The sequence below is a fragment of the Oncorhynchus tshawytscha genome, linkage group LG04 (assembly GCF_018296145.1).
Source record: "Oncorhynchus tshawytscha isolate Ot180627B linkage group LG04, Otsh_v2.0, whole genome shotgun sequence".
NCBI lineage: Eukaryota > Metazoa > Chordata > Actinopteri > Salmoniformes > Salmonidae > Oncorhynchus > Oncorhynchus tshawytscha.
In genome coordinates, this window is record NC_056432.1 from 26,667,378 (window position 1) to 26,686,113 (window position 18,736).

At 45.4% G+C, this 18,736-nt stretch overlaps 1 protein-coding gene across 1 annotated transcript; it reads left to right on the forward strand.

Moving 5' to 3' along the window:
* Positions 1 to 1,892: 1,892 nt before the first annotated feature.
* Positions 1,893 to 18,626, forward strand: LOC112248432 (U5 small nuclear ribonucleoprotein 200 kDa helicase). Its single transcript, XM_024417456.2, has 44 exons — positions 1,893 to 2,274; positions 2,647 to 2,810; positions 2,913 to 3,084; positions 3,258 to 3,450; positions 3,567 to 3,721; positions 3,818 to 3,970; positions 4,067 to 4,166; positions 4,288 to 4,424; positions 4,595 to 4,675; positions 4,854 to 5,027; positions 5,146 to 5,283; positions 5,442 to 5,597; positions 5,730 to 5,900; positions 6,079 to 6,272; positions 6,406 to 6,529; positions 6,690 to 6,839; positions 7,316 to 7,426; positions 7,522 to 7,653; positions 7,801 to 7,989; positions 8,170 to 8,367; positions 8,518 to 8,670; positions 10,388 to 10,468; positions 10,600 to 10,683; positions 10,771 to 10,877; positions 11,872 to 11,990; positions 12,112 to 12,266; positions 12,380 to 12,569; positions 12,700 to 12,873; positions 13,054 to 13,214; positions 13,341 to 13,568; positions 13,699 to 13,890; positions 14,053 to 14,231; positions 14,367 to 14,518; positions 14,623 to 14,731; positions 14,862 to 14,970; positions 15,075 to 15,264; positions 15,387 to 15,551; positions 15,714 to 15,835; positions 16,006 to 16,149; positions 16,323 to 16,499; positions 16,621 to 16,781; positions 17,002 to 17,083; positions 17,190 to 17,282; positions 17,474 to 18,626. Exons 1-44 carry the CDS (start codon positions 2,230 to 2,232, stop codon positions 17,621 to 17,623), a joined length of 6,414 nt encoding a protein of 2,137 aa, XP_024273224.1. The 5' UTR covers positions 1,893 to 2,229; the 3' UTR covers positions 17,624 to 18,626.
* Positions 18,627 to 18,736: the final 110 nt, after the last annotated feature.

Here is an 18,736-nt window from a genome sequence, read left to right on the forward strand (position 1 = left end):
ACCTCTGGGACAGGTACAGGATGGCAACAACAACTACACCAGGAACCAGGATCGCACAATCCATCCATCAGTGCTCAGACTGTCCGCAATAGGAGAGGCTGGACTGAGGGCTTGTAGGCCTGCTGTAAGGCAGGTCATCACCAGACATCACCGGCAACAACATCGCCTATGGACACAAACCCACCGTCGCAGGACCAGAGAGGACTGGCAAAAAGTGCCAGTCCTGTCTGATGAGTCATGGTTTTGTCTCACCAGGGGTGATGGTCTGATTTGTGATTATCGTCGAAGGAATGAGGGATACAAAGGCCTGTACCCTGGAGCGGGATCGATTTGGAGGTGGAGGGTCCGTCATGGTCTTGGGTGGTGTGTCACAGCATCGTCGGACTGAGCTTGTTGTTATTGCAGGCAATCTCAACACTGTGCATTACAGGGAAGACATCCTCCTCCCTCATGTGGTACCCTTCCTGCAGGCTAATCCTGACATGATCCTGCAGCATGACAATGCCACCAGCCATACTGCTCATTCTGTGTGTGATTTCCTGCAAGACAGGAATGTCAGTGTTCTGCCATGGTCAGCGAAGAACCCGGATCTCAATCCCATTGAGGACGTCTGGGACCTGTCAGATCGGAGGGTGAGGACCATTCCCCCCCAGAAATGTTTGGGAACTTGCAGGTGCCTTGGTGGAAGAGTGGGGTAACATCTCACAGCAAGAACTGGCAAATCTGGTGCAGTCCATGAGGAGGAGATGCACTGCAGTACTTAATGCAGCTGGTGGCTACACCAGATACTGACTATTACTTTTGATTTTGACCCCCACCTTTGTTCAGGGACACAGTATTCCATTTCTGTTAGTCACATGTCTGTGGAACTTGTTCAGTTTATGTCTCAGTTGTTGAATCTTGTTATGTTCATACAAATATATGCACATGTTAAGTTTGCTGAAAGTAAACACAGTTGACAGTGAGATGACGTTTCTTTATTTGCTGAGTATAGTAATGCACCGTCCTAGTTGAAAGTGACCCTGATAAGTTCCTCTTCAGCACTTGTCTGACTCATATTATTTGTTGCTGCATGTCCTTTTTCTGATACTGCTCATATCAGAGTATGTACACAAATAGCTTAGTTGGAAGTGAAAAAGTTCTCAAGAAATTCTACCACGTGTCTCCTATCTCATGCGCTCATGAAGTAGGAAGGGACCGAGAAAACAGCATTATTTCTACATCAATCGATTCCCTTTCAAAGTTCGAAGTTGTATAACAGCAATGAGATTTACGCGTCATCTTCTTCTTAAGCCGTGGACAGACGATGAACCACACAACCAGGGCTGTTGTGTGGTTCAAAGATCCAGGAGATGATACACAGTAACCTACATATTAAAATACTATCCAACATTGTAATTGTCGTTTTTTTTATCACCAAAGTGCCACACAGATGACTAGGCAATGCAATAGAGATTAGCGATCAGGCTATACACTACAGCTACAGTATATTGCAGTACAGGGAATGGAGCAACTGTAGGCAATTTCTTAACTATGTTTTTTTAAAGAATGGCACAGCAGTCCAATTATTAGCTATGCCTTTGTTGGGCAGTATTCACAAACCTATATGACCTCTTGTCATTATATAATTGTCACCAAAACCAAGCCAGGCTAACAATACAGTCAGTGGTGGTTGATGAGGAACAGTCTGAGTGGGGTTTTTGAACCAGGGACACCTGACCCAGCACTAACATATGGATGGGGATGCTATACTCTCACTATTAGTTTAGATTCTAGAAAACCCTATATTTAATTAAATTGGCCAGAGCGGTACTGCTTCGTCGAATTGATAGAGGTAACTGTACAAAAAATATAACCTCGAATTTGACCTACGACACGGACGGAAGCGGAAGTAGTAACTGAAGCGCCGCTTGTTGTTGGAGCGAGCGTGTTCGCAGAAACGTATGGCTAACGCTTTTACTAACAACAAGTACATCACATATCGCTGAGTGTATATATTGATACAAAGGATTTTTGCTTACCTCTATTTCTTGATCCAAGCACATCAACATTGGCTGTGGAGCTAACGTTAGCCAACCTTAGTATTGCATCTCCATCTTAGCTAGCTGCTCTAGAAACTCGTTAGCTAATGTTCAGCTAGCTAACATTAACTAGTCATCGTTCTTGTAGTGACACTGTAAATTGTAACTTTTGAACCACAACAGTGCTTAAACTTTCATTCAAGCAATCATGGCTGATGTTACTGCACGTAGCTTGCAGTACGAGTACAAAGCGGTAAGTATGAAATTGAACTAAGCTAACGTTAGCTAACTAACGTCACTTGGAGATGTTTTCACTCATGCTGTATTGTTTTCTTGCGCCTAAGTAGTTTGCAGTAGCTCGGTAGTTATCTAACGTGTTACCGGTATGCTAATGTGTCTGGACAAAGTATTGTAATTTCTACTGGTTACTAACTAGGTAGTTAGCGAGAAGTTCGCCAGCTGACGTTAGTCTGTTAGCTAGCCAGTTTGTCCAATGTTGGCAAACGAATTTCTCAATAAGTGTGTTGTTTTTGTGTTTCAGTAAGTGTATAACTAGCCAGCATGGTGAAGGCAAGTTTACATTGCTTTACCCTTCCTCTTAACTTTGTCTATTGTCCAATACTAGAACTCCAACTTGGTCTTGCAAGCAGACCGTTCTCTCATTGACCGCACAAGGCGTGATGAGCCCACAGGAGAGGTGCTGTCCCTGGTGGGGAAGTTGGTGGGAACCAAGATGGGTGACAAGTCCCAGAGGACCAAACCTTCAATGCTGGAGGAGAGACGAGCAAAGTAAGTACAAGTGCCTCTTCAAGTATTTTTGTGGTGCATGTCTGAAACACTTCTTGACTGACTAACCCATGTATGACTACACCTTTGTCTTTTGAACTGCAGGAGGAGGAAGAGAGATGAGGACAGGCACGACATGAACAAGATGAAGGGCTTCACCCTCCTGTCAGAGGGCATTGATGAGATGGTGGGCATCGTGTACAAGCCTAAGACCAAGGAAACCAGGGAGACCTATGAGGTCCTTCTCAGCTTCATCCAGGCTGCGCTTGGAGATCAGGTCAGAGAAACAGCTGTTAAGACTCTTGTGCAATTATGTGTCTGTCTCTCGGGGTCATTGGTTTGAAAAGAATGAAGAACACTATGCAGGCCATATATAAGGGTGGAATGAACAATGTTCTAATCAAATCAATGACTTGAATATGCCTGTGCTGTATTTCTGTATCTCTGCAGCCGAGAGATATCCTGTGTGGAGCGGCTGACGAGGTGCTGGCTGTGCTGAAGAATGACAAGATGAGGGACAAGGAGAGACGGCGTGAAGTGGAGCAGTTACTAGGGCCTGCAGATGACACACGCTACCACGTGTTGGTCAACCTGGGCAAGAAGATCAGTGACTACGGTGGTGACAAAGAGCTCCAGAACATGGGTAAGGAAACGAACACAATGATGAAGGAATGTTTACATTATATTCACTCAACTGGATCATGCATTAATTTTTGGCTACTATTATGCACTAAAATGAACCAATGTTTCAACACACAGATGACAACATTGACGAAACATACGGAGTGAATGTCCAGTTTGAATCTGATGAGGAGGAGGGTGATGAGGACCAGTTTGGGGAGGTGCGAGATGACGGCTCAGATGAAGAGAGTGAAGGAGAGGAAGCAGACTTGGGCTGCACTCTGACAGCCAACGTAAGACCCCTCATTCACATAACACACACGTCTGTGTTTATACTAAACTACAATGTCTCTTTTAACCTTTGCACTAATTAAACATGTATCCTGTAGCTTGGTGTGACAGGTGATGTGATGACAGCCAAGAAGAAGGAGCTGCACCCTCGTGACATCGATGCCTTCTGGCTCCAACGTCAGCTCAGCCGTTTCTATGACGATGCCATAATCTCTCAGAAGAAAGCAGATGAGGTTCTGGAGATCCTCAAGGTATGTGTTTGTGTGTCTTATCTGTTTCAGTATCTCTGCCTTTGTCTATGTGGTTGCCTTGGTCTCTGACTGACTTCCTGTCTCTGTATTCCACAGACGGCCAGTGATGACCGAGAATGTGAGAACCAGCTGGTCTTACTGTTGGGATTCAACACCTTTGACTTCATCAAAATCCTTCGTCAGCATCGTCGCATGAGTGAGTACCTATCATTTCAACAACTAATGTACATTAAGTTAACATTTAGATGGGGACTATAACAGCATGCATTGCCAAAATTGAGAGGTCACTCATAATCAATTTCTCTGCTCCCTCACAGTCCAGTACTGTACCATGTTGGCAAGTGCTCAGAGTGAAGCAGAGAAGGAGAAGATCATAGGAAAGATGGAGACAGATCCAGACTTGTCCAAAGTTCTTTATCAGCTGCAGGAGACTGAGAAGGAGGATATTATTAGGGTAAGAAACCATCTTAATTGTTGTATTAATCACTGGATAAATGATTGTTTCTACGCTGTGTACTGTAGATATATTGAAACAGACTGAAATACATAGAAGGATAAATGATCACCTAAGCATTTAATGTTGGTTCCCTTGGTCTCAACAACGGCTGGTGTTCCTGTCTTCAGGAAGAGCGATCTCGCAGGGAGAGAGTAAGGAAGTCTCGTGTGGACAATGACTTGGAGTCTATGGACATCGACCATGGAGAGGTGAGGAGGACCATGAATAATGCACACATGACTGTAGCCTGTCTATAGCCACTGTAATCCACAGCTGATTTTCACATAAACTATAAACATTACACACATGTAGCAATGATATACATTCAATATGGATACATTGATGCTAAATAAATCCTAACTTCAACCATTTATTCCCCCCTCTCAGTCCATGACCCCTAAACAGTTGCTGGACCTGGAGGACCTGGCCTTCACCCAGGGAAGCCACTTCATGGCCAACAAGAGGTGCCAGCTGCCCGATGGCTCCTTTCGCAAGCAGCGCAAAGGCTACGAGGAGGTGCACGTCCCTGCACTCAAACCCAAGCCCTTCGCTGACGATGAGGTGTGTGTGTGCGCCTATGTATCTTTTTGATGTAGTCAGTACTGACGCTTCTAGCAAGTGAATGGTCTTATTTTCAAGAACCTTCCCCCAAGCCTCAATTGATCATCTGTATTAATAGGTGCTGGTGACCATTGAGAAGCTGCCCAAGTATGCCCAGGCAGGTTTCGAAGGGTTCAAAACCCTGAACCGCATTCAGAGCAAGCTGTTCAAGACTGCTATGGAGACCGATGAGAACCTGCTGGTGTGTGCTCCTACGGTTAGTAAATAAACCACGGTCAACTATAATACACTGCTCTCTGTTGTCTCTGTTGTCATGTAGCATATGTTCAACAGTGCCGTTGTTGAACTCTGTTTTGTTTTATAACTTATCCCAATGTATTTTCTTCTTCTGTCTATTCCACTGGGGGCCTCCAGGGAGCAGGTAAGACCAACGTGGCCCTCATGGCTATGCTAAGAGAGATCGGCAAGCACATCAACCTGGACGGAACCATCAACTTGGACGACTTCAAGATCATCTATGTGGCTCCTATGCGCTCGCTGGTACAGGAGATGGTGGGAAGCTTTAGTAAGGTGAGACTTGTTATTTTTTATGGGGTCAGAACTCAGTGTTATATGCTGTCATGCACTTGAATTGCCAGGAGAGCTATGTTTGTATAATAAGGAATTCTGTGATTGTGTTTTGCATGTCTCCCTCCCTCTCAGCGTCTGGCCAGTTATGGCATCACAGTGTCTGAGCTGACAGGAGACCACCAGCTGTGTAAAGAGGAGATCAATGCCACCCAGGTCATCGTCTGCACCCCAGAGAAATGGGACATCATCACACGTAAAGGAGGCGAGCGTACCTACACCCAGCTAGTGCGCCTCATCATCATTGTAAGTACAGACACTCTCTCAAACTTAAATGGTTATGGACTTTATGCAAGACCCTTTAATCAAACATCCCATTACTATTTCCCAAGCATTTACGTTATTTGACATGATTTTTTAAAACTGTAGTTATAAACTCATTGGGTATAAGAGCTGTATGTAACTGAGTGTGTCTGGTGGTCAGGATGAGATCCATCTGCTGCATGATGACCGTGGGCCAGTCCTGGAGTCTCTGGTGGCCAGGACCATCCGCAACGTGGAGCTGACCCAGGAGGATGTGCGTCTGCTGGGTCTCAGTGCCACCCTGCCCAACTACGAGGACGTGGCCACCTGCCTGCGGGTAGACCCCGCCAAGGGACTCTTCTACTTTGACAACAGGTCAGCCAGGGCTCAGGAAGGAGGGTCAATCTCTCCACTTGCTCTCACTTATCATCCTACTATAGATGAACAGGTTTTGTGAGAGGTTGGATTGGAAGCACAAATTTGACTGATAGTCTTTTCTGTCTTCCAGTTTCCGTCCAGTGCCCCTGGAACAGACATATGTGGGCATCACTGAGAAGAAGGCTATCAAGCGCTTCCAGATCATGAACGAAATTGTCTATGAGAAGATCATGGAGCATGCTGGGAAGAACCAGGTGAGGCCTGCTCAGCCTAGTGTTCTTCAACCATCATCTGACTCTGCAAAACATGAGAAACATGAGATCTGGAAAATCCTAATGTCTATCAGATGAGAAATATCAACAGACAGAACGTTCCACACAATCTGGTATTCCTGTGCTAACTTGTGTTTGTCAGGTGCTGGTGTTTGTCCACTCCAGGAAGGAGACTGGGAAGACGGCCCGGGCTATCAGGGACATGTGTCTGGAGAAAGACACCCTGGGGCTGTTCTTGAGGGAGGGGTCAGCCTCAACTGAGGTCCTCAGGACTGAGGCAGAGCAGTGCAAGGTGAGTTCATCTGACCTGGGGATTAATTTTAGCTAACAAAGCTTGTAGAATCTCTCCATGTCCAGAATTCTACACACATCTGTCCCCAAATCTGTGAGTAAAAAAACAGATCTTACAATAATCTGATTATTTAAGCTGCAATATGTAACTTTTTGGGCGACCAATAGAATTGTGAGTTGTAGATCTGTCATTCTCATTGGAAGCAAGTCTAAGCAGCAGTAGATCTGGTTTATGTGCGCTATTTCTATGCTTCCCGTTAAGTTTCGTTTTTACATCTTTTGGTTTTGAACACTAGCTTTAAACAGCTGAACATACAATATTTTTGATTATTGAAAATATATTTCACAGCAGTTTAGATTTGTCACAAACTGAAATGAATTGAACTATTATTTTAGCAACCAGGAAATGGCGAAGCGATTTCTGCATATTGCACCTTAAAAAAAGGAACATTGCATACATTTTTTTTCATCCCCCAGAACCTTGAGCTGAAGGACTTGCTGCCCTACGGTTTTGCCATCCATCATGCTGGTATGACCAGAGTGGACCGTACCTTGGTGGAAGATCTCTTTGCTGATCGCCACATCCAGGTTAGTCTCTACTAACCTCTTTCCTTTAATACAGTCAGAGCTATTGTTACAATGTCACCGGACCTGTCTCACTGAAAGGGCTCTGTCTGTTTCAGGTGCTGGTGTCCACAGCCACATTGGCCTGGGGTGTGAATCTGCCTGCACATACTGTCATCATCAAAGGCACCCAGGTGTACAGCCCAGAAAAAGGTAGATGGACAGAGCTGGGAGCCCTGGACATTCTACAGGTTAGTCTGCACTGGCTGGATTAGACTAGTGAGGTACATTCACAGGGCTAGACTTCACTGTAGCAGAGTATATTGTGAGCTTAATAATGCTCAAACTCTGTTAGCTTTGTGAGTTTGAATGACACCTGTGTTCTGTGCTGTGTTCAGATGCTTGGTCGAGCTGGGCGTCCTCAGTACGACACCAAGGGAGAGGGCATTCTGATCACATCCCATGGGGAGCTGCAGTACTACCTATCTCTGCTCAACCAGCAGCTGCCCATCGAGAGCCAGATGGTGTCCAAGCTGCCAGACATGCTCAACGCTGAGATAGTGCTGGGCAACGTGCAGAATGCTAAGGTGAGCGTAAACTGGATATACAACACCTCACACAACTCACCACTAATAACAATACAGACATGCTGTGGTTTGCTACTGAAACTACCCGTGGAGAGACTGGTCAACTAGAACCATTAGTGCTAACATTCAAACCCTTGCTGCTGTAGTGGTCTCACGCCTCCCTTGTTGTCTCCTCATCAGGACGCAGTGAACTGGCTGGGCTACACCTACCTGTACGTGCGCATGCTCCGTAACCCCACCCTGTACGGAGTCTCCCATGACGACCGCAGCTCGGACCCCCTGCTGGAGCGCCGCAGGATGGACCTGGTCCACACTGCAGCCAATGTGCTGGACAAGAACAGCCTGGTCAAGTACGACAAGCGGACCGGCGCTTTCCAGGTACACACTGCTCTACACATGCACTCTGTCCAGTGGGATCAATGCAATGACACTGACCTATTGAGGCCTCTTCAAGATTCTAAGATGGTGAAAACAAAGATTATGCTATTGATAATCATAATAGATTACTTTTCTCATCCTTCCCTGAAGGTGACGGATCTGGGTCGCATCGCCAGCCACTTCTACATCACCCATGACTCCATCCAGACGTACAACCAGCTGCTGAAGCCCACCCTCAGTGAGATCGAGCTTTTCCGTGTCTTCTCCCTCTCCTCTGAGTTCAGGAACATCACTGTCAGAGAGGTATGCAGCACTCTATAGAATAGGGATGGGCACGGTTATTCAAATATCCAAATGGACGTTACTATTCGCTGACTTGGGAGAGTATTAACTTTTGAGAGAATAAATATTGGCCTACTTTAACAATGAAAAGACTTTGACTAAAATGAAATACGATTATCTATGTGACATTGTTACATAGCCTAAAAGGATAAACTATTACATATTTTTTTAATGTTTAATGACAGTTTGTATGAGTGCGCCACATTAAAAAAGATTCACCAGCAGCCTACACTGGTTTCACAGGTGTAGCTTGTTATTGTCGGTCAATCAAAGCGCTGCTGCAGTCAGAGGCTCCATGTGTAGCAAGTGAAGAGGGAGATCTAATCAATACAAAATGGAATTACAATTACAGAATTAAGTTGGCTAAATGAGAAGGAGTAGGCTAAAACAATCAACCAAGAGGTAGGCTGTTTCATATGAATGGAGTTGTTGTAGACAATGACAGGAAGCACATGCAAAAAATACTCAATTAGTTAGCTGTGCTAAGTTAGCTAGATAGATAACGGCAGCAACACGTTTTTCTATCATACCATCTGATCGTGCCTGTCTTGGCTGCATCGAATCGTTGTAAAGAAGCTAGCTAGCTACAGTCGCCAGTTAAGTTAGCCAGGTAGTTAGCTAGAGTATTTAACTGGCCTGTAGCTAGCTAGCTTCTTTACAACGATTTGATGCAGCCAAGGCGGGCACTACCAGATGGTAAGATAGATAACCTATGGCAGCAACAAGTTTGACTACTTTCTTTCTCTCCCACACACACCCTTCTGCTGAAACAAGCAGAGGGCAGCACACCGGCTGTCTCCATTGAAGTTTGAAAAGTTTTTTTGATTTTTTAAAATTAAAACATGTATTTCGACTATCTGAATAGCCAGGAAAAAAAGGTGAAATCATTTAAAATGCCCATCCCTACTCTGTAATACTATATTTAATTACCAAATCAAATCAAAAGCCCTTCTTAAATCAGCTGATATCTCAAAGTGCAGTACAGAAACCCAGCCTAAAACCCCAAACAGCAAGCAATGGGGCGGCAGGGTAGCCTAGTGGTTAGAGCGTTGGACTAGTAAGGTTGCAAGTTCGAATCCCCGAGCTGATAAGGTACAAATCTGTCGTTCTGCCCCTGAACAGGCAGTTAACCCACTATTCCTAGGCCGTCATTGAAAATAAGAATTTGTTCTTAACTGACCTGCCTAGTTAAATAAATGTAAAATACAATTTTAAAAAAGGAAGGCGTAGAAGCACGGTGGCTAGGAAAAACTCCCTAAAAAGGCGAAAACCTAGGAAGAAACCTAGAGAGGAACCAGGCTATGAGGGGTGGCCAGTCCTCTTCTGGCTGTGCCGGGTGGAGATTATAGCAGAACATGGGCAAGATGTTCAAATGTTCATAAATAATAATAATCACAGTAGTTGTCGAGGGTGCAGCAAGTCAATACCTCAGGAGTAAATGTCAGTTGGTTTTTCATAGCCGACCATTAGGAGTATCTCTACCGCTCCTGCTGTCTCTAGAGACTTGAAAACAGCAGGTCTGGGACAGGTAGCACGTCCGGTGAACAGGTCAGGGTTCCATAGCCGCAGGCAGAACAGAAGGCCAGAAATGTTACTGAATGCTTTTGGCCCAGGTCCACACCAGAAACTGTACAGTAAAATGCTACAGATACATGAATGCTCACGTGGGGTATTTCAGGAAGAGAAGCTGGAACTGCAAAAGCTGCTGGAGAGAGTTCCCATTCCAGTGAAGGAGAGCATTGAAGAGCCCAGCGCCAAGGTATACTACTACTACTACACGTGTCAATGTTGACACTGTACACTGATCAATGATATGGAACACCACTGCAGTATGTATTGCTTAAGCCCTGTTGCTATGAGCCAGTTCTGAGGTGTGTGTTCTTATTACAGATCAACGTGCTGCTCCAGGCTTACATCTCTCAGCTCAAACTGGAGGGCTTTGCTCTGATGGCTGACATGGTCTATGTGACGCAGGTAAGGCTATGTCCATTTGTTTGTTTGATTATAGAGATGTTTTAAGTATGTTACCAGTATCTGACTGTTAACTATATCCTTCCTCAGAGTGCTGGAAGACTGATGCGAGCCATCTTTGAGATCGTCCTGAGCAGGGGATGGGCCCAGCTCACAGACAAGACCATGAACCTTTGCAAGATGATTGACAAGAGGATGTAAATTAACCATTGCTGTTTATTCCTAGTTTTCACTGATGAACACCTTAGTCACCAGTCCTAGTGAATTATAGTAGACAAAAATATAAACGCAACAATTTCAATGATTTTACTGAGTTACAGTACATATAAGGAAATCAGTCAATTGAAATGAATGAATTAGGCCCTAATCTATGGATTTCTTATGACTGGGCAGGGGCGCAGCCATGGGTGGGCCTGGGAGGGCATAGGCCCATCCACTTGGAAGCCAGGCACACCCACTGGGGAGCCAGGCCCAGCCAATCAGAATTACTTTTTCTCCACAGAAGGGTTTTATTACAGACACAAATACTCCTCAGTTTCATCAGCTGTCTAGGTGGCTGGTCTCAGACAATCCCACAGGTGAAGAAGCCGAATGTGGAGGTCCTGGGCTGGCGTGGTTACACGTGTGCGGTTGTGAGGCCGGTTAGACGTACTGCCAAATTCTCTAAAACAACATTGGAGGCGGTTTATGGTAGAGAAATTAACATAAAATTATCTGGTAACAGCTCTGGTAGACATTCCTGCAGTCAGCATGCCAATTGCATTTCCCCTCAACTTGAGATATCTGTGGCATTGTGTTGTGACATAACGGCACATTTTAGAGTGGCCTTTTATTGTCCCCAGCACAAGGTGCATCTGTGTACTGATCTAGCTGTTTAATCAGCTACACCTGTCAGGTGGATTGCTACACCTGTGGATCCACCAGGTGGATATGCTACACCTGTCAGGTGGATTGATTATCTTTGCAAAGGAGAAATGCGCACTAACAGGGATTTAAACACATTTGTGCTCGAAATTTGAGAGAAATAACCTTTTTGTGCATATGGATAATTTGGGGGATATTTTATTTTAACATGGGACCAACACTTTACATGTTGTGTTTATATTTTTGTTCAGTGTACATGACGAGGCTAGAATGAAATGTGATGTTCCTCTGGTCTTCTCTGTCTGAATGTTTCCCTCTCCTACACAGGTGGCAGTCCATGTCTCCTCTGCGTCAGTTCAGGAAGCTCCCAGAGGAAGTCATCAAGAAGATTGAAAAGAAGAACTTCCCCTTCGAGCGCCTCTATGACCTCAACCACAATGAGATTGGTGAGTCTGCTCCGCATTGCACCCCAAATGCCCCACCTCGATCTGGACCCACTAACACTACATGCTCATTGATTCATCCCCGGTTGTTGAAGTTGTCATTGAAAGTGTTTCTGTCCCTCAGGTGAATTGATCCGCATGCCCAAGATGGGGAAGACCATCCATAAGTACGTGCACCAGTTCCCCAAACTGGACCTTGCTGTTCACCTGCAGCCCATCACCCGCTCCACACTGAAGGTGGAGCTCACCATCACACCAGACTTCCAGTGGGATGACAAGGTCAGTGGATCTGTATACTACCCTCAGGCTGTTACATGGCTCAGATTAAATTAGGTTTTTCTTACTGTAACACACCCACACATTCATACACACCCTCTCTGTGGCCCATACAGGTGCATGGCTCGTCAGAGGCCTTCTGGATCCTGGTGGAGGATGTAGACAGTGAGGTCATCCTACACCACGAGTACTTCCTGCTTAAGGCCAAGTACGCCCAGGACGAGCACCTGGTCACCTTCTTCGTGCCCGTGTTCGAGCCCCTGCCCCCACAGTACTTCATCCGCGTGGCCTCGGACCGCTGGCTGTGTAAGTGCGACACTCCTCTGGCTAGCTCTTATTAGTAACTTAGTCGATTCAAACTGTGTAAGCAAATCTAAAGTTTTGGAGGATGTCAATTGAAAATATTTCTCTCTCTCTGCACATATTTCTCTCTCAGCCTGTGAGACCCAGCTGCCGGTGTCTTTCCGCCACCTGATCCTGCCAGAGAAGTACCCCCCTCCTACTGAGCTGCTGGACTTGCAGCCCCTGCCTGTGACTGCCCTGCGTAATGCCGCCTTCGAGACCCTCTACCAGAACAAGTTTCCCTTCTTCAACCCCATCCAGACACAGGGTAAGACACACTCTGAAACTCTGAAGTGTCACCATTTGGGCTAACAGTTTCTCACTGCACCCATCTGACCTCTAAGACCAATGTGGCCCATTCAATGACTTCGATCAGGCCCATGCCTCTATACCTTTGGCGCTTACATTGTGAGTAAAATAACATGTGGTATTCTCTGTGTTTGTCCAGTGTTCAACGCTGTGTACAACAGTGATGACAACGTGTTTGTGGGAGCCCCCACCGGCAGTGGGAAGACCATCTGTGCTGAGTTTGCCATCCTGAGGATGCTGCTGCACAACGCAGAGGGACGTTGTGTCTACATCACACCCATGGAGGCCCTGGCTGAACAGGTACAGGGCTATCAAGATGGAGTGTTTTCACCTTTAACATAATGTTGTTTTTGTCTGACTTCTGATTATTCGCACATATATTACCTATTCCTTCCACCCCGTTTAACATCACTCTTGTGTGTCCAGGTGTTTGTTGACTGGCACCAGAAGTTCCAGGATGCTCTGAATAAGAAGGTGGTGTTGCTGACAGGAGAGACTAGCACTGACCTGAAGCTCCTGGGGAAGGGGGACATCATTGTCAGCACCCCGGACAAATGGGACATCCTGTCGCGCCGCTGGAAGCAGAGGAAGAACGTCCAGAACGTCAGCCTCTTCATCGTGGACGAGACTCACCTCATTGGAGGAGAGAACGGGGTAAGGCCATGATCCAAACTGATGAAGCCTATGTATCCACATGCCTAGTGCTTTGATAGCAACTACACAATGCTTTTTTGACATGTGAAGTAAAATATATTGATATTCATACTCACCGTCTTGCTTGAAGCCTGTGTTGGAGGTGATCTGCTCCAGGATGAGGTACATCTCGTCTCAGATTGAGCGTCCCATCCGCATCGTGGCCCTCAGCTCCTCCCTGTCCAACGCCAAAGACGTGGCCCACTGGCTGGGATGCAGCACCACCGCAACCTTTAACTTCCACCCCAACGTCAGGCCTGTCCCTCTGGAGCTGCACATCCAGGTCTGTACCATGACTGTAATGTCCTCTCAACCAGTTACATCATCAACCTGCCCTTATCCAAATAAAACCCCCATAAGGTTTTGTCCATAAAATATATTATTATCTGGCTGGATAATATCATATCTGCTCAATTTACCTTAATTGTAATGCCTCCTCTCTCAGGGCTTCAATGTGAGTCACACCCAGACTCGCTTGCTGTCCATGGCCAAGCCAGTGTACCACGCCATCATGAAGCACTCCCCCTCTAAACCGGCTGTGGTGTTCGTCCCGTCCCGCCGACAGACCCGCCTCACCGCCATCGACATCCTCACCTTCTGTGCTGCTGATGTGGTCCCTCAGAGGTCAGACCCATAACCTTTACACACTTTGATCTTTCTGAGTGGTGCAAGGAGTTTAAACTCTTTATGTATACAATGTTGGTAGATGTTATAACATGAGGTCTTAGAGCAGTAACAGATGTCCCTGTCTCCCTGTAGGTTCCTGCACTGCACTGAGAAGGACCTGGCTCCCTTCCTGGAGAAGGTGACAGACGGCACCCTGAAGGAGACGCTGGCCAATGGGGTGGGCTACCTGCACGAGGGCCTGTCCACTACAGAACGCAGGATCGTGGAGCAGCTCTTCAACTCGGGTACAACTGGCCACTCCCTTAGACCTGCTGATATAGTACATAGTTAGAGAAAGTATAGCGGGTGATTGTTAAATGACATACTGTGTCTGGTCCTCTGTCTGCAGGTGCAGTCCAGGTTGTAGTGGCCTCACGCTCCCTCTGCTGGGGCACAAACATATCTGCTCACCTGGTAGTTATCATGGACACCCAGTACTACAATGGCAAAATACATGCGTAAGTAACACTGTTTATTTATTATATATATTTTTGGTTGTTGTAATGACTACATTTCCTAGTCTATATCACTCAGACCCCCCCTGCCTCAGTTTAAGTGTGTTAGTGACCATGTCCTCTGTGTCCCCAGCTATGTGGACTACCCTATCTACGATGTGCTCCAGATGGTGGGCAAAGCCAACCGGCCCCTGCAGGACGATGAGGGACGCTGTGTCATCATGTGCCAGGGTTCCAAAAAGGTATGTCAGCAATATCCTCTTTTTCTCTCCATTTTCACTGTCACTTTTTCTTTCACTCCATCATTCTGTAATTTTAGAACCTAATCTATTTTTTTCAAATCTAGGATTTCTTCAAGAAGTTCCTGTATGAGCCCCTGCCGGTGGAATCTCACCTGGACCACTGCATGCACGACCACTTCAATGCTGAGATCGTCACCAAGACGGTGGAGAACAAACAGGACGCAGTGGACTACCTGACCTGGACCTTCCTGTACCGCCGGATGACCCAGAACCCCAACTACTACAACCTGCAAGGTGAGACTGGCACTGCTCTCTACTGTTGAAATTCTAGACATGTAGTGTTTTTCCATACCTGTAGTGTTGTTGTCTAGGAGTCTTATGTTAATGTGCTGCTGCTCTCCATCTCTCCCTTCCAGGCATGTCTCACCGTCATCTGTCCGACCACCTGTCAGAGCTGGTGGAGAACACCCTGCATGACCTGGAGCAGTCCAAGTGCATCAGCATTGAGGATGAGATGGACGTGGCACCTCTTAACTTGGGCATGATTGCTGCCTACTACTATATCAACTACACCACTATCGGTGAGAACTACCACAACCAACATCCCATTGTCACTAAATATGGCTTTATCAGTCACATCACCTATGCTGTGAACTACCCCATAGACTAAGCAAATGTTAAAATAGAATACATACATTATACAGTATATAACTTGAGTTACTGATATTTTGTGTTTGTATCAGAGTTGTTCAGTATGTCCCTGAACGCCAAGACCAAGATCCGTGGATTGATTGAGATCATTTCCAATGCTGCTGAGTACAAGAACATCCCCATCAGACACCATGAGGACAACCTGCTCAGACAGGTAAACACACTAATGCACGTCAATAATCATAATATGCACTTTTGCAGACTTACCCCACCCAAATGTAGAACTGGAAGTAATGGAAAGTGTGAATTCATTGCTCACAAATACTAATCTGGAAGCATTCTATGAAATTGTCATTAATCAAGTTGTATATGTTGTGTTTTCAGCTGGCCCAGAAGGTGCCCCACAAACTGAACAACCCCAAGTTCAATGACCCCCATGTGAAGACCAACCTGCTGCTGCAGGCTCATTTGTCCAGGATGCAGTTGAGCGCTGAGCTCCAGTCAGACACAGAGGAGATCCTCAGCAAGGTGAATGAGAAATGAATAGATGCTTTGGTGCAGTCTACACTGTTGTAAATGGACTCTGTAGAGCAGAAAGACTCTAGTATGACCTAGTGTTGAAGAGTTCAGAAAGTAGAGGGTCAGATTTGAAGTGTGCTAGTGTTTTAAAATCTATGTGTATGGTTGTGTGTCCTGTCCAGGCTGTGCGTCTGATCCAGGCCTGTGTAGATGTGCTGTCCAGTAATGGCTGGCTGAGCCCTGCGCTGGCTGCTATGGAGCTAGCTCAGATGGTCACCCAGGCCATGTGGTCTAAGGACTCCTACCTCAAACAGCTGCCCTACTTCACCTCTGAGCACATCAAACGCTGCATGGACAAGGTAACACATCTACTACTGCCTGTTACTCTATTCATTTGTAACACTTCCATTTTCCAGACAAGGGATCATGGCCATCTTGCTTTGATGTGGATCTTGAAACTGATCTCTCGTATTTCTCAAGGGTGTGGAGAGTATCTTTGACATCATGGAGATGGAGGATGAGGATCGTAGTGGGCTGCTGCAGCTCTCAGACACCCAGATAGCTGACGTGGCTCGCTTCTGTAACCGCTACCCTAACATTGAACTGTCCTACGAGGTGGCAGAGAAGGAGAACATCAAGAGGTGATTTAAATGGGGGTGTTAGATGTAGAGGGGAATAATTGTGGGGAAATAGGTTGACTGAATAGAGAGATCAGTACCACAGGAAAATGTTTGTTTGCTTCAGAGGTTGTTAATTATAAGGTCTTTGCTACTTACTAGACTGCTGAGTGAATCTATAGACCATTGCGAATGAGAGAAGCAGAGTAAGTGAAGGTGTCTCATCATATCTTTGTGTTTACAGTGGAGGTCCAGTGCTGGTTTTGGTCCAGTTGGAGAGAGAAGAAGAGGTGACTGGGCCCGTTATTGCCCCACTCTTCCCCCAGGTATGGATCATCACCTCCAGTTTGTCAAAACTCCTCTAGTGATTCGTTCAAAAAGCACAAACTCAACAATGACCATGTTTAACCTTTGAATGTGTTGTTGTTTCAGAAACGTGAGGAGGGCTGGTGGGTGGTGATTGGAGACCCCAAGTCCAATAGCCTGATCTCCATAAAGAGGCTGACCCTGCAGCAGAAGGCCAAGGTCTGTTTATAACCCTAACTGGACCTTAAAGAGCCAATACATGCAAGCATCTGTGTATTTTGACAGTTGCCTACATGTAGGCTAGCATGTAATTGATTTAGCGTCTGAAAGCCCGAAAGTAATCTTAAAGGTGAATACCCTGTGTCAGCAATGCTTGGCCTCACTCTCTATGCCCTTTTCTCCCATTGCAGGTGAAGCTGGACTTTGTTGCACCAGTGCTGGGCGTTCACAACTACACACTGTACTTCATGAGTGATGCCTACATGGGCTGTGATCAGGAGTATAAGTTCAGCGTGGATGTGAAGGAGGCAGACAGCGATGGAGACAGTGATTCAGACTAATCAGGCATCAGATGACAAGTCATTTCTCAATTCAAGCTGGGATCAGTAGAGGTTGTTTGTTTTATACTGAACAAAAATATAAATGCAACAATTTTACTGAGTTCATATGAAGAAATAAATAAATTTCTATGAATTTCATGACTGGCAATACAGATACCATCAAAAAAATGGGCCTCGGGATCTTGTATTGTGCATTCAAATTGCCAATGTTCATTGCCCGTAGCTTATGCCTGCTCATACCATAACCCCATCATGGGGCACTGTTTACATCAGAAAACCACTCGCCCACACAATGTATTATGATCATGCTCTTTAATATGCCACACCTGTCAGGTAGATGGATTCTTGGTAAAAGATAAATGTTCACTAACAGGGATGTAAACAAAGCACAAAATGTGTGAGAAGCTTTTTGTGCATATGGAACATTACTGGGATCTTTTATTTCAGCTCATGAAACATGGGACCAACACTTTACATGTTGCGGTTATTTTTGTTCAGTGTAGATGAGTCACGTTTATGGGCTGTTATATTCTATTGTGCTTGAGGTAATTTTCAGACCTTTTTGTTTAAATGTGCTCCAGTCGAGGATAGTGATGTGTATATAGTACCCAATTAGAGAAGTCTGCTTACATTTTTAGTAAACAAGTCATAGTATATCAAAGATTGTCTCACGGTTTCACAACTCTGCAATCATGGTTGGGTACTTTCTAAATAATCTGTCAATTGTCAAACTGATTACTTTCCCCTTAAATCAGAAGAAAGGATCCATCCGTGTGTAATCATAGTGGCCTCTGACTCGCTCAGGTGGAACAAGCTGGCGCCTTTCAAAACTAATTTGAATGTCATTGAACAGTCAATGTATTTTTTTCCCCTGGCAACTGATTAGTACAAATAAATTCAGTTACTCCCAACCCTGTATGCTATTAAGAGTGAAAAGCTTGTTTTGTTTGCTGGTGAAATACCTTTGCTGTCATGGCTTTTCCAATAAAAATGATCCAGACTACTTTGACTGTAAATTAATATAAATCTGAAGACCATCTTTATGAACAATTAATATAAAAGGTGAAAGCGAAGACATTTTCCATCAACGCTTACTAGAAGTGTTTTCTGGAA

Bases quoted from the DNA above. Each gene is read 5' to 3' on its own strand.
- LOC112248432 (XM_024417456.2), top strand. From the start codon at position 2,230: ATGGCTGATGTTACTGCACGTAGCTTGCAGTACGAGTACAAAGCG. The intron at 3,722-3,817 runs GTAAGACCCCTC...TGTATCCTGTAG, and splicing joins GCTGCACTCTGACAGCCAAC to CTTGGTGTGACAGGTGATGT. The intron at 4,167-4,287 runs GTGAGTACCTAT...GCTCCCTCACAG, and splicing joins TCGTCAGCATCGTCGCATGA to TCCAGTACTGTACCATGTTG.